This window comes from Rhodnius prolixus, unplaced genomic scaffold, assembly GCF_049639745.1.
Source record: "Rhodnius prolixus isolate KJV_2025 unplaced genomic scaffold, Rpr scaffold_2, whole genome shotgun sequence".
In the NCBI taxonomy this organism is placed as follows: domain Eukaryota; kingdom Metazoa; phylum Arthropoda; class Insecta; order Hemiptera; family Reduviidae; genus Rhodnius; species Rhodnius prolixus.
Window position 1 is genome coordinate 11,954,485 of NW_027411592.1, and position 14,636 is coordinate 11,969,120.

Here is a 14,636-nt window from a genome sequence, read left to right on the forward strand (position 1 = left end):
TTCTGTTCAGGCGCTGGTGAAGATAACCTAATTCAAGCACATCCAGAGAGGGGCGTTTCAATTTCAACTCTTATTTACATTAAGATTACTAACTTTTAATTTAAAACAAGACAAAAAGTGTAGGGCTGAATAGATTTGACTAATTTTGAAGAAGTTTAGTACTTACTAGTAATAATTCTAGTTATATCTACTTTTAAATTTCATGCTAAAATAACTTGAAATAAACTATATGTATAAAAATAATTTTAAAAAAATAGTGAATAATTCAACATAAATGCACTTTACAATTTTTTTATACGATATTTTTAGTTGGTAAATAATTAATCTGTTAGCCTTGAGGTAACATGCACTTGCCATGTTGTCTGTTTCGTGCTATATCTTGTGTTGAGTTATTACCTACAACGTTGGAATTTCGTGGTAATTTAGTTTCTCTTATCTAGTGGTGTAGTGCTTACATTTATCTGCAAAATGAAAATTGGTTTATTTTTGTTCTTGGTCGTATCAAATGTAGCGCACATTTATTGCACTTGTAAAGATCCTGAAATAAAAGCAACTTCTTACACTACAGAAGATGGAACTGTTGTTACAAATGTGGCATTTGTTACGGAATTCTCCCTGAAATGTTCTAACGGAGTTACCGACATACCTTTATATGCCGATGTAAATGGAAAAATGTTTCCTGCAGTTCAATTATCCAAAGATTCGTATCAAATCAGTTGGGTAGAAGAAATTCAAAAGGCAAGAAGTGGTGTTTATTCAATTAATTTCTACGATGAGGAAGGTTATGCGTTACTAAGAAAAGCTCTAAGGAACTATGAACAAACATCATCCGTTAAGCCACTGTTTTATATAGTTATAAATCACCCTGGTACGTACCAAGGCCCATGGTTGAATTCAGAGTTCCTGGCAGCAGCTTTGGCGATTGTGGTTTGGTATATGGCGTTTTCAGCTAAATCAAAATTACTTAATTAAAATGCAGTACTACTAAAACCTTCAGATCTCATATTCAAATTCAATAAAGGCAATTTCTCATTTATAGATTGTTGTGAGATACTTTAACAGTTACTAAAATGGTTGCATTATTTTCTTCCACGGTAGGGAAAATTTTTGTTTGTATATAATATATATATTATGTGAGTGTATATATTTTTGTACTTCAGAATCTTTTATTATAAATATACACAACCCGAATCTATGTCAATTCATCTATTAATTTCCTTTATGACCACTCTCTCCACATATTGCAATATTTCCCACTTAATCTAGTAAATCTCATTGTGATTTTAGTGATAACCTGTATTGCAATATTTGGTGTACATTTTTATTAAATAATCATGTTTTTCGTTGTTTGTCGACTTTTTCTTTCGCTATTTTTGTTTTCTTGTATGTTTACATGTTAGTCGTGAGTCCTAATAAAATAAATATGTTTTTTTATAATTGCCTAACCCATGGATGGTTTACTTAAGTGACCCGGTTGTGAGGCCCAAAATTAGATCTCAATATAATAATTGACTAATAGTTTCTAATTATTTAATTTTATTGAAAACTCATTTTGCTTAATTTATTCTTTTTGAATTAACGTTGTGTGCTGCCCTGGAACTAATGCAGCAGTTGAAAAAAATTTTTCTATTGGAAACGATTTTTTGGACAAGTGAGAAATCAAGATTGAATGTTGATAATCTAGCTGCAGCACTTACCGTAAACAATATGAAGGATATCCTTGCTCCGAAATTTCAAATATATTGTTAGAAAATGAGATATTGACAAAAAATATTCATTCAATGGAAAAATACGCGTCAATTAAATAATTAAAAAGGGATAAGCATAATTAGTGGATTTTTGTTTGAATTATTAAAATGTTTCATTTATGTTGTAAATTTTTTCGTCCGTTTCATTGTAAAAAAAAAATAGTGTCACCTTATAGTAATTATAGCAATAGTAATTGCGGAATAGAGACAAAATAGAGCTGACTACAAATGATATAAATCTTCGCCATATTACTGTTACAATAAGAACCGCAGAGGGTTTAGCTTCAGGAGCAGAGATCATAATCGTCGCTGTAGTTTGAGACGAAGAGGTTAGGAAAGTAACGGTTCTGACAAGAGGTTAAATTCAGATGTAAAATTTTAGCATCAGCACTAGTGATTTCTTTACCAAATCCAAGGCTTTTGATGATGTACTTTACAAGCTTGGTACATTTTTTTAAACTGCGCTGCTGGAAATTTTAAAGTTCAGTTGAGATTCTCATTAATCTAAGATCTGCAAAAATTGGGTTTATATTTTAATTAATTACTTTCATCATATCATGGGTGTCAAAGATTTGTGGTCTATATTATCTCCGGTCTGTGAAAAGAAATCATTGTGGGAGTTAGAGGGTCAAACAATTGCAATAGATCTAAGCGCATGGATATGTGACTCCCAATGTTTAAATAAACAACATCAAGTCAACATGTATTTAAGGTAATATAAAATTAAATTTTCTAGTTGTTATTGTTTCATTCCTCTAGGGTAAAAGAGACTCGCCAGCTTTGTAGAGTAATTAAAGGGCAGTTCATGTAAATCCGTGAACTAAATAATTTTGATCAAGACTATTAAAGAAAGTATTTATTTAGCCAATATACATTATGACACTGAGTTCTTCCCTTAAATATTATGAATTGTGTAAAAGAGAAATTTTATGTTAGCTGCCTCCACTTAACACCCAAGTAGATATGAATCGTTAATTGGACATACCCGCCTGCAAAAATAGGCACATCTCGTGAATGATTCAGTTTTTGAGCATTATATATACTTACATTCAACTGTAATGTCAGAAATTAGGAGACTTCAGATTTAGTAACTATATTACTTAAAAGAACAACTTTTTTGTCTATGTTGTAAATAAATTTTAGCTTAACAAATTCCTTTTAGATTTATTAAACCAAAATTTTGCAGAAATTTGTTTTTTCGCACTTCATATCTACTTCTTCTCGGAGTAAAACCTGTATTTGTTCTTGAAGGAAAAGCTCCTGACTTAAAAGCTAATACTATAAAAATTAGGCTGAATAAAAATATTAATTCTGAAAAAGACAACCAATCTATCAAAGGTATAAATAGACCAAGATTGAAATCTTTACAGAAGCAGGTATGGTTAATGTTATTAAAAACAATGTAATGAATTAAGTGTGAATATTGTTTTAGATGTAAATATTATGTTTCAGTGTGCCGAATTACTTTCTTATATGGGTGTAACAAGTATCACGGCGCCAGGAGAGGCAGAAGCATTTTGCGCCCACTTAAATAAACAAGGGGTACATTATTTTGCATACAAAATAAAAACTGATATTATTTATTAGGAAGTAAATTTATCAGGAAATATACTGAAAGGAATGAAGAATAAATCATCTCACAGCTTAAAAAATTTTTTTTGATATAATTTTAGTTGAGAATTAAAGAAAAATATAATTTTCGCAGTTAGTACACGGAGTTGTGACCCAGGATAGTGACGCTTTTCTTTATGGTGCAAGGGAAGTTTATCGTAATTTTCAAATGGCACCCAACTATACTTGTGATGCATACTGTATGGATAAAATTGAGGAAAAGCTTGCTTTAACTAGAACGAAGCTAATTGGTTTTTCAATTCTATGCGGCAGTGATTACAATAACGGCGTAAAAAATGTTGGCAAAGAAACAGCACTTAAGTTTTTGACAAATGTTCCAGATGAACTCCTTTATCAAAGGTTCAATCACATTGATTTTTTAAATTTTAATTCCAGCTCCTTATTTTCATATAATATCAATGAGTGTGTATTATGATGAGTTAGTCGACATGTGCCGGATAGCTGTCACTTAAATAATTGCATCTGACAGCCTGACACTCCATCTATATGTACGTAAAATTTTAATCCAAGTGTTGGTTGGCAGGATGCATGGAGTTAGGCTGGGATACCATTCTCTAAGCTACTTGTGTTTCACTTTATAGTTATGACTCTGGAGTGTGAAACACTTGTGGTCTACATTAATTTCAATTAGTGAAAAGTAATTCCTGAGATTACTCAGGGAACCGTCTCGAAGGAGCAAATTCTCGTCCCCCTTCACGGCTATAAATACAATTATGCATAGACAATATCATTTAAGCATATATTATTTTCATTGTTTTTTTTTTGTTTGTTTATTTACAGATTTTTGCAGTGGAAACACGACGTTATCTATTTTTCACCAAACAATCAGGCACTGCTATCAAAGTATGAAATTTAATATCTGTGAAAATACATTAATGAAGGAAATCATGTGAGTTTTTTTCCAAAGAGCTGAACTTTCCAGCCGCAATAAGCAATAATGTATTTGCAGTGGCATTTTTCTCTTATTTCTGACAGAACCTACATAGGCTATCCGTTGTTTAGCGCATAATTACTTATGTAGAAATAAATAGTAAATTGAATCAATTTTGTTAGTTTGTGTTGGTCGGTCAGATGATGAATAAACCAGTTGAGTTACATAGCATGAGTTTATCAACGGATATCTGTATAGGTTCTGTCAGAAATATGAAAAAATGACGTGACTGTGGATAGGTCTGTGTGACTGAGAAGTTCGGCATTCGGAAACAACATGATTTTCCTGGAACCCTTTATCCCTGAATGTAACCTATTACATCTCACAGTTCTAGAGAAGAGCCTCTAATTAGTTCCATATTTTACCCCTCAGGAGTTCTGAACCAAAATGTATAATCTCACCGTTAGTTTTTATATAAGTCCTCTTAAACATAAATTCAACTTAATATTACAAAATTTAGATTGCTTTTTTCTATTTTTAAGAGAAATGGAAGTTGAAATGGCTATAAGAGAAAAGGCATTGCAAGATGAGAACTTTCCTCATTTTGATGTGATTGCCGAATTCAGTTCTGAACCGGACCCATTAAAACTAGAGCATAGGTGGGACAAGCCGCACCTAACGAAGTTTCTGGTAACTATGCTTGGGACTTATACACTGCAAATTTCAAAGTCTATAAATATATTTTATAAATGTTTTCTTATATTTTTTTTATTTTTGAAAATGAACTTGTTAAATTCGTAAATGTGCAATTTAATTTTCAAGTTTGCTATACTTGTGAAGTCCTCTTTATCTTTCAGATTTTACAATAGAAACATTTTTAAACATTAAAGTACGCGATTTATTTTAATATTCAACTATAATAATTCATATTTAAATTTAGTTGTTTGCTAAGAAGAAACTGATGTGGGATGAAGAATATTCTGTGAAAAAAATGGCTCCACTGCTCGGTCGTTGGCACTTGGAAAACGAAGGCGCCAACTGTAATATAAAAATTGTATCAATTGGGACTGCCCACGGAAAAAATTCCCATTATAAAGTGACGTGGGATTTATTTGAGGTAGTTACGACAGAAAGAAAAGAGCTGGTACAAAAAATGTATCCCGAACTAGTTGCAGAATATGAAGGTAAGTACGAACTCAATGTTTGATTTTTTACTTTCTCTTGCTCTCTATTAAGTAGGAGATGATATAGTTTTCATACAGATTTCCGATTTCACGTTTTCACCGGAAATAACAGTTTTTAAGGCCTTTTGACTACGAAGAATGGATTTTATAATTTGGTCTGTCTGTGTGTATCCATCGTAACACAAAAACCAAAAGTCGCAGGAAGTGCAAATTAGTTGGTTAGGTCCAACAGAAGACGCCACATTAAGGTTTTGGTTAATATCGATCAATGGGAAGTTTACTTTACTTAATTAGTTTTTTTAGGAGTTGGTAAAAAATGCTCGTACGATTTTCTTTCAACTTCGCATACTAGTTGCATATATATTGATCTATAACTTTTATTTAAAACATTTTTCCAGAAAAATTTGATTAAACATTTTGAGAGAGTTGTGACAGACATTTCTCTAACGTGCCATTACTGCCAATTGAATTATTATTCGAATTATATTATCAGTTATCAAATTACTCGTAAGCGTTAAGAGTATTGACTAATTCTTTGTAATTTCTATTAGTGATGTTTTAATTTACATCGCTTAGCAATGTATGAGTGTCACCAATACTCACACCTAGAGATTGTGTTATATATATCTAGGTGGAGATGGTGTAGGATCGTCGGAGTAACTCATCTAAGAATGCCCAAATTTTTATGCCTGAATTGTTCGCCTCAAAGATATCAAGATATCTAATTAATGGCGAGGAGAGTTAGACCTACCTCTAAGATAATTTTAGTTAAATTCAAAACAATTATTCCTGCAAATGATTCATTACGTCAATATGGTGTGAAATTCACATTACAGAGCGAGATCTCTAATAATGCTTTTTATACTCATTGGCGAAAACTTGTTAGAACCGAAAGTATTTTGGTATGACATTGTTAGAGCTAAAATTACTTAAAGTGAAACAATATTTGTTGTATAGAAGAATTAAATCTTAATGCGTTGAATTCCTTGAGATTAACGGTTTAAAAACGTTTTCTCTCAACACGTGTTTTAGCACTTAACATAAAAAAAAAGTACACCTAAAAATTTTTTGAGAAAGTTAGATAGGAAAGAAAATAATTTTAATATATAAAGATGAACGAGGAGAAGACTACGCATAAAGAACTTTTCAGATTTAAATTAAAAAACTAACAAGCCTATTGTTGTACTTTGAATTAATTTTAGATAAGAAATAATTTTTATATAAGCTTTTAGATAAGTAGATAAGAAAATTTATAACTTATTTTTTTCTGTATTTTTAAAAATAATAATACGAATCTTTTCAGTTCATTTTTATATTTATAATTGAGAAGTAATGTACATTATTGCTATTTAAAAAAATTAATCCTTTTTCTTGTTCTGTTATACTTTAGAGCTGAGAACAACAAAAGTAAAAGGAAAAACAAGTAAACCACAAAAGCATGGAAGAAATAAGAATTGCGAAATATTAAAAGAAAAAGTTCCATCGAAATCAACTTTGTTGAATTATTTGATGCCTGATAGATCAAGCATTGATAGGGCTCCTACAGATTCTAATTTAACATTACCTAATGAAAATTATTTAAATTTATCTGGAATTATAGAGGACATAGTTACTAGGCCTAACTCAAATCCCGCCATTAGTCGGCTGTCAAAGTTAATATAGTATTTTTTAGTCTCAGTTCTCAAAATGATGACGAAGTAACTGTTGCTATTATTACTTAAAAAGTATTTGATATGTAATTTTTATAAAATTAAAGAATTTTCACTTACTAACTTTGTAAGCTATTCACCAGTTAGTCCTAAAAAGTATAGCCTTCCTTAATCAGTTTTGCAGAATCCATCATTTTTTTTTCGAAAATTGGCTTTACGTCCAACTACCAAATTAGGAGTCGTGGACGGAGGCGATTAACAAATATACTTTACTATTAAATTTCTCATATTAACCATTAAATAATATCCAAGGCCTAGATCAGGAATCGAACCCAGTACCACAATACCTATTGGCTTTGCAGGTCTCGCCTCTAATCGCTCGGCTACAATAGCGCCTTTTTTTTTTTTTTTTTTTCGAAAAGAGGCGTTTTGTAAACTTTAAATATGCCGAGGCTGATGATCCATGTAAGATAAGTAACTGAAAAGCTACCTTAACAAGGTCAAAGAGAAAGAAGACTTATTAAAAACATATATTTGGCAAATATAAATCAATAAGAGAACAATTAAATTTTTATTCATTCTCATCTGCCATTTTGTTAAACAATTTATTTTTATTTTATTTTTTGCTAACAAAATAATTTTTATAATGCGAAAGATGCCTATATCTCTTTTAAAGAACAGATATAATATTAATAATTAATAGTTAATAATAATAAATATATTCCTTTTAAATTTCTCTTCTGTTTACTACCAACTTATATTTACAAATTAATTTGACTTTTTAAATTCAATGACTAAATGAGAAAATGTTTGTATGATACAAATTTCTCGAAAGTATAATCTATTAATTTAAATTCGCACATATACACAAATATATCAGCCATATTATCTCAGTCTTTAGTTAATACACAAATTTAAAAGGGCGGCTAAAGGGTGGGAAGAGTACAGGCGAAATTTTAACTAATTTTACGTAAATTTTACATTTTTTACAGAACGGCGCTCAGTTTTTTTTTCTAGCAATTAGTGGAATTTGTAAAGTAATCCACAAAAGTTATTTAATAAATAAATTATTGAAACAAAAAAAATTGAAAAATAACAAGTTTGCGATGCGCAAAGTTTATATAATAATACAGATGAAAATACAATTAGGCATGGCATATTATATATTAATAGTAATAAATAAACAAATATAATAATAAATAATAATGATAATATGTCAACGCTATTTCCTAAAAGACAGAACGCAATCAAATAGTTTAATTTCTTAATTTTCGTCGTTATTTTTTTTCTCTTCTTAAATTTAATGTAAACAAGCTCCAATATAATTTGAAAATCTGCAATTCTGTTGCTTTTGTTCTTGAAATAGAAACGAGCAAGATAATAATAAACAAAATTTAATAATCAATTACAAGGATGCCACATGAGAGACTAAACTTTCCCAATAAATAAATTATTGACATATTTTACAAAAGTGATGCTTGCAAGAGGCTTTAATTTTCTTTTCTGCAATATATTGCTAGCCTTTATCTGTTGATGTTGAAGCAGTCTCTGGTATTTTGTTAATAACATTCATAGAGGGGCTGGGCGAGGCTACGCGTGAAGCAGCCTGTTCAGGTGACTGTGGTGCAGTACTATAACCTTCCATACTTCCATGTCCGTTACCTTCATACCATAATAAAAAACATTAGGAGCATTGTCGAAGGAGCCGGGACAAAAAGAGCCAGACTACCTAGTAGCAGTTAAGCGTGAGAAAAGAGAAGAAGAAATTAATTAATGTTGGTAACAAAGAACCTCAACTCTTTTTTTTGATAGTACGGTACATGCGCAATTAGAGATAGCTGTTCAGTTCAATTAAAACCCAACTAAGTTAAAAACTAATTCGAACAAACAAGATAACCGAAGTCCACAAATGCGCTATAAGGGTATTTTGCCTAGTAAATGTACTTAGTGCTTTAAATTCTTACCCTGACGATTTACAACACTAGTTGAGAGATGACGACAAAGGGCTTCTAGTTCTTCTTTGTGTTTCTTCTGTAAAGCTTCTAACTCTAATTTTTGTCTAAAAAAAGAAAAAAGTTTTTTATATATAAAGGAGGTTGTTCCAAAATATCAAAGCAAGCAGTACCTTAGCAAGAGTGTCTTCAGCTCTTCATTACTGTGGCGAATGGTTTCTTCGTCGGGCTCCTATTAAAATACGGAATGTTAATATTCAACCACTTTCTTTTTTAATTAAATATACAAGACAGGTTTTGTCTATTTAACCCAATCCCTCTGGGATTGGAAATTTGAAAAATACTTGAAAGTAGTAAATCGTTCTTTATTTGTTTTTAGGTAATCTTTCTTTATTTATTTCTGAAGTTATGAAACGCAAAGAGGATAACTACAAACAATTATTATTAAATACACACAGAAGATGAAAGGTGTGAATTGGAAGGTTTACAGTCAATAATCGGACTAACCTTTCTGATATATGTGTTTCCTTTACACCTATTTTTATAACTATTCTGAAAAAAATATAACATACATAGCTACAACAAAAATAAACTGCATTGAGACTTGATTGGGGCAGTATTTATGTATTGGGTCTAGCCACACAAATCGCTAACACATAATCTATACCTGTAATATAATCAGTTCATCACTATATACTATTATTCTACGTAACATGGCAATAACTTTGTTCAGAAAATATCTTACGACAATAAATACAAAATTACCCTTACCACGAGTGGATTATTTAAAGAAAATTATTACTATTTTTTAAAGAATGTTAAAAACATCTTATGCGAAACACGATTCTTTTTCTTCTTGCAATTCTAATGGGTGTAAAGTCTCTAGTATTTTTCAGATTATCAGCTAACTCGGAATTTTAACATATTTAATTATTACTTAGATAAAAAAAAATACACACACATACACGAAATTTCAATTTAAATAAATTCTATCAAAACCGGTACGTCCTAACATGAGGACATCACGAAAAACTGAAAAATTTACCAGGGAAATTCATCACTTCTGGCCAGTAAATTTTCTTTAAATTAGGTATTTCAGCAACTCATATAATCCTGGCTAATATCAAAGAGAGATGAACCTTCGCATTTTGTTGATGCTGTCGCTGTATAACTTCCTAAATAAAGCCCCGGATATGTAACATTAAAATTTTAAATAGAGACAGTCTGACAAGAAAGAAAACAAAAAATTATGGGCAGGGAATTTTAGTAAAGACAGAATTAAGCATATGAACATCAGAAATGATTGGGTGCAACAATCTATTAGAATTTTTGGCACTTACTAAGGAAAAACTTAATTTCAAAGCCAATTTTCACTGAAAGCTGAGGTAAATAGAAAGGAATGAAGGCCTAACCAGATCAAAGAAAAAGAGAGGTCCGAGCCGTGTGGTCTTGCGGCCCTGGACGTGCAGAAACGCGTTGAAAAATAGAACGGAATGCTTGAGTCGAGAGGATTCTCGTAATGTAGGAAATTAAAAAATAAAATCAAAGGATGTTATGAAAAAGAATTTGATAAAGAAACACTTTTCATAATTAGACACTAAATACTACATTTCACTTATAAAACCATTTTGCTGAGCTGCAAGAAAACAATTTACCTGGTGACTGCCATATGGATACTGACAGCTTATTTTCTTTAACGGGGGAAGAGTTATTGGACTAGGATCCTTGCTCAAATCTAATAAAAAGTAAATTAACAAGTAATTAAAAAAAAAATATTTCAAAAGGTTAAATCTTTTTAGCTACAAGACTACTAACCTCCACATGACTGAACTATTTCTGGCACGGTACTGATCTTAAATCTTGATATTCTCCTTTCAGGCATCGTCTCTCCTTCGTTAACAGTCTCACTACTGACCACCACATCCTACAAAATAAAAATAGAATCAAAATTCTTTGCAAAAGATTGCAAAATGTGATAAATTTTGGAAATTCTGTTTTCATAGAAAAGTACGTGTTTTGAGTACCTTCACTATAAGAATGATAATTTCAGTGAGAGTTTTTGATTTGCCGGTGGTGCACAGAATATGTCAAAAACGAGAAATCATTTGGAGGTATAGGAAGAACTGAAAACTCAAGTTCTCAACCTTTACGCCGCGTAACCCAACATCATATTCTTTTGAAGACGTAACTTCGAGCCACTTTTTTTTTTTTTTGTAATTTAGAGTAAGATACGACTCGAATCAACTTGATAGTACTTATAATCGACATACACTTTTTGTTAGTATAAGTTAAATTGTTAAAACATATGCTTTATGTAACTATAAGTTAAATTGAACCACATATTTTTTTAGTAAACGACTTAAACCCTGTCGTTCATTGCTAAATAAAAGTGTAATTTTTTATTTATTTTTTATATACGACTAATTTTTATTTCTGAACTAAATGCAATCCAAAATTAATTAATTATTCAGAAGTTCATTGAACATGTATTTAAATTTATATTTTATTTTTCCTTTATTGATGATATTTACTACAATAATTACAGTTTTAACAAGCAAATTTGATGTTAGTTGATTTAGTTCACATGTTATGACGTGTTAGGCTGGAAACATAGTGGAGCGGCGGGCAAAGCGGCGATGATAGCGAAGAGCAAAGCGGCAAAAACAAAAACTAGAAGTAGATAGAGTTGCTCTATCTTCGCTTTGCTCGCCACTATGCGCGGTCCCATATGTTTACTTGTGTTTGATTTCGCCGCTTCGCTCTTCGCTATCATCGCCGCTTTGCCCGCCGCTCCACTATGTTTCCAGCCTTACGAGTGATTACTCGGTGATGAAACTCTTTCATAGTACATTTCACTTGCATGAGATGTTAGCAAAAAATTTAAAATTGCCTTGACATTACCAATAGATCATTCTATTAACGACAATTTACTGATTTAATTAAAAACACTTCCATTTCCTTCACTTTTAGCCCGAAAGAAAAATGGCATATTCGATACATCATTCTCCAATTTTATTTAAACTTTAAAGCTTTTAATCAAAATCACATAAAGTATGTTTATTTACTTTATAGCCGCAGCTACAATCATTGCCTACTGACTCTTAGTAATAAATCTAAGAGAGGTATCTCAATTTTTCAATTTAAATATTCTTTGCATAAACCAAAAAACAGAATTAATACACACAAACATGTAGTGATACTTATTCAAATGTAAATCACAGTTTTATAAAGCGGTCGTACGCCAGTTTGCAAAATCGTAAATGTTTAAAATTAAAAACTTACAGAATTTGAGTGTGATTGAAAAGAAGAATTAATTCCTTCACGTTTGTAACAGCTACTTAACTTAGCCAATTCCTGGAAACAAACAAACGAAACACATGATAATATAGGATGTGCTACACTGTAAAAGCTAATATTAGATATGAAAAAAATCTTCCCAAGATAAAAGTGCGACATTATAAAAAATAACAATTGGCCAAAATATCTTAAAATGTCAGCTTAATGCTGTTTGACATCTGTATCATAATAAAGGTGATTGGACAATTGTTTACCAATACGCTTCACTAATTACTTGTTAAATTAAGACCACTTTTTCCTTACACTTTCGATGTGGATAATTCAGTAAGATTTTACAACACATCTGATTTCATTTTTTACAAATTAATTCGCTCTGAAACTGAAGTATAAATATGTTGAAGATTTTGTCTTGAAATTTATTGAGAGCTATTTTTTTTAATCAGATCCTTTATCCGGAAATACACTAAAATGAAAAACACTTTTGCTTAAGCACAGTGTTTAGCAGGGAAGTTGGCGCAGAGACTTTTAGAAGAACAAAATCTATAGGCAGATGAAAAATTATAACAGAAGCACAGGTCCTTCGACATGCTAGCCCAGCGGCTAACGAACACTGGGCTAATTTTTTTAATCTGCAATATTTTCATTACTTAAATGAAGATAGAATGAACGAAGTATACCTGCTCTAAATTTTGTAGATCAGGCGGAGGAGCACTTTTCTTCGGAGTTTTTTCTTCTTTAGGAATTAATGAAGTTATATTGCTCTCACTTACAGCACTTCCAATATTCTGTAACAGCATTTAGAGAAGTAACAATACTTTCAAGACTACAATTTAGTACATTATAGACGACAAAAGAAGTGTTATTATATTCAACAATAAAGAAGCACCAAATAACGACCTAAAAGGTTTCTGGAATTCAAATTTCATTTTCTTTTTATTCTAAAAAAAAAAAGAAATGTTAATTATTTCAATTATTCTGTAACTTCGAATAATGTAACATCTCTTTCATTAGAAATGTGAGTAGGATCTGAGAATACCCTTCACATACGAAGCGGCCAATACCTTTAGTTCACAAATCACTATTACTTTGAATTCTCTCATACACCATATTTTCTCCATCTAGATACCATAGATCCTCTACACTGACAGACAAGGCTTTGTCCAGTGACCTACTCTATAGTAAATGTCTAAATGAGTAATCAACTTTACTATATTAAATTGAATGTTAAGTTTTTTGGCTTACTGAGAATTCTTATGCACTCTTATTTTGTATGATTACTTGTACAAAATCCTCTACACTGCAAGGTAGAAGAGGAAGAGAATAAGTAAGTACTTGTACAAAATCCTCTACACTGCAAGGTAGAAGAGGAAGAGAAGAAGTAAGTACTTGTACAAAAACTTTTAATTACACTGTTTTGATTAGTTTTTTTTTATAAGATTAATCTTCACCAAAGTGTAACAATTTGCTCAGCTTTCTGATTTCGTGAGCATTAGAGCCCTAAGGTACCAAACGTTAGCATTCGGAAATCATTGAAAAGAGAAAGCTATCACATTCATTTTGAACTGAAAACTTTAGTAATCCTATCCAAAAATTCATTCGTCAATCCCGGAATATGTGCCATTACTGCAACAATGTCTAAACAAAATCAATCAAATCTGAAAATATGTCAGATGGAAAATGAAAAGGGGTTATTATTAATTATTACAGTATTTCAGATAATACTGCTTTAATGAAATAATAAAAATAAATACTTTAATAGATCTCCGTCTTTCTTCACTTACTGAAATAAGGACAAAGAACTACACTAACACTTCTGAGTAAGATCGTGTGTGTTTATTCAAAATGGTAATGAACGAATCGATTCGTAAAACATTTTGTAAAAATAATGAAATAAAATTGAAACCTAGAACTTGTACATTTAGTGTATGCGCTGTGTTTTAGAATTGCAATGTTGGAGATGTTGGAGAAAGGAGGTCGCGAATGTAAGCAGAAAACGGAAATTATACTTATATTATTTGAATTGGAAATAATTATTGTAAAATAAAATATTGATGAATAATAGACTTTTAATCATTTAATAAGTAATGCATAAGTACGTAAAATTTTAAAAAGGAAACTTTAAAACAGTAAAGAACATGTAAACATTTAGTATATTTTTGCTTAATTTTTTTATTTTAGTAAATGGCTTTTTATTTGGATATATCTATTCCTTCTGAGATGTCCATAGGTCTTCCCTTCCTTCCTGTATGTAACAGAGTCATAGTGTGGTTGATACCATTTGGTTGGTGACTGTGTTTGACTAA

The 14,636-nt window shown here is 30.9% G+C and overlaps 3 protein-coding genes across 9 annotated transcripts in view; 2 read left to right on the forward strand and 1 right to left on the reverse strand.

Moving 5' to 3' along the window:
• Positions 1 to 331: 331 nt before the first annotated feature.
• Tapdelta (Translocon-associated protein delta) lies at positions 332 to 1,201 on the forward strand. The gene has a single exon (XM_074117816.1). The coding sequence runs from the start codon at positions 469 to 471 to the stop codon at positions 970 to 972; it is 504 nt and encodes a 167-aa protein (XP_073973917.1). The 5' UTR covers positions 332 to 468; the 3' UTR covers positions 973 to 1,201.
• An 846-nt stretch (positions 1,202 to 2,047) lies between these two features.
• Gen (XPG-like endonuclease) lies at positions 2,048 to 7,207 on the forward strand. Its single transcript, XM_074117815.1, has 8 exons — positions 2,048 to 2,460; positions 2,935 to 3,124; positions 3,201 to 3,290; positions 3,454 to 3,719; positions 4,161 to 4,223; positions 4,794 to 4,941; positions 5,192 to 5,435; positions 6,826 to 7,207. The coding sequence occupies exons 1-8, from the start codon at positions 2,306 to 2,308 to the stop codon at positions 7,095 to 7,097; spliced, it is 1,428 nt and encodes a 475-aa protein (XP_073973916.1). The 5' UTR covers positions 2,048 to 2,305; the 3' UTR covers positions 7,098 to 7,207.
• Positions 7,208 to 8,462: 1,255 nt separating this feature from the next.
• LOC141448938 (uncharacterized) overlaps positions 8,463 to 14,636 on the reverse strand; it is a 40,786-nt gene continuing 34,612 nt past the window's right edge. For all 7 annotated transcript variants that reach the window (XM_074117814.1, XM_074117813.1, XM_074117812.1 and 4 more), the window contains 7 exons: positions 13,011 to 13,118; positions 12,319 to 12,390; positions 10,852 to 10,960; positions 10,692 to 10,771; positions 9,210 to 9,268; positions 9,049 to 9,143; positions 8,463 to 8,746 (listed from right to left, as the gene is read on the reverse strand). In XM_074117814.1, coding sequence (XP_073973915.1) covers positions 8,601 to 8,746; positions 9,049 to 9,143; positions 9,210 to 9,268; positions 10,692 to 10,771; positions 10,852 to 10,960; positions 12,319 to 12,390; positions 13,011 to 13,118 — 669 coding nt within the window. In that variant the 3' untranslated portion in view covers positions 8,463 to 8,600. The remainder of the gene's footprint in view (positions 8,747 to 9,048; positions 9,144 to 9,209; positions 9,269 to 10,691; positions 10,772 to 10,851; positions 10,961 to 12,318; positions 12,391 to 13,010; positions 13,119 to 14,636) is intronic.

Coding starts and splice junctions, on each gene's coding strand:
- Tapdelta (XM_074117816.1), top strand. CDS start 469: ATGAAAATTGGTTTATTTTTGTTCTTGGTCGTATCAAATGTAGCGCAC.
- Gen (XM_074117815.1), top strand. CDS start 2,306: ATGGGTGTCAAAGATTTGTGGTCTATATTATCTCCGGTCTGTGAAAAG. Junction 4,224..4,793: donor AATCAGGCACTGCTATCAAA/GTATGAAATTTA, acceptor TCTATTTTTAAG/AGAAATGGAAGTTGAAATGG. Junction 5,436..6,825: donor ACTAGTTGCAGAATATGAAG/GTAAGTACGAAC, acceptor GTTATACTTTAG/AGCTGAGAACAACAAAAGTA.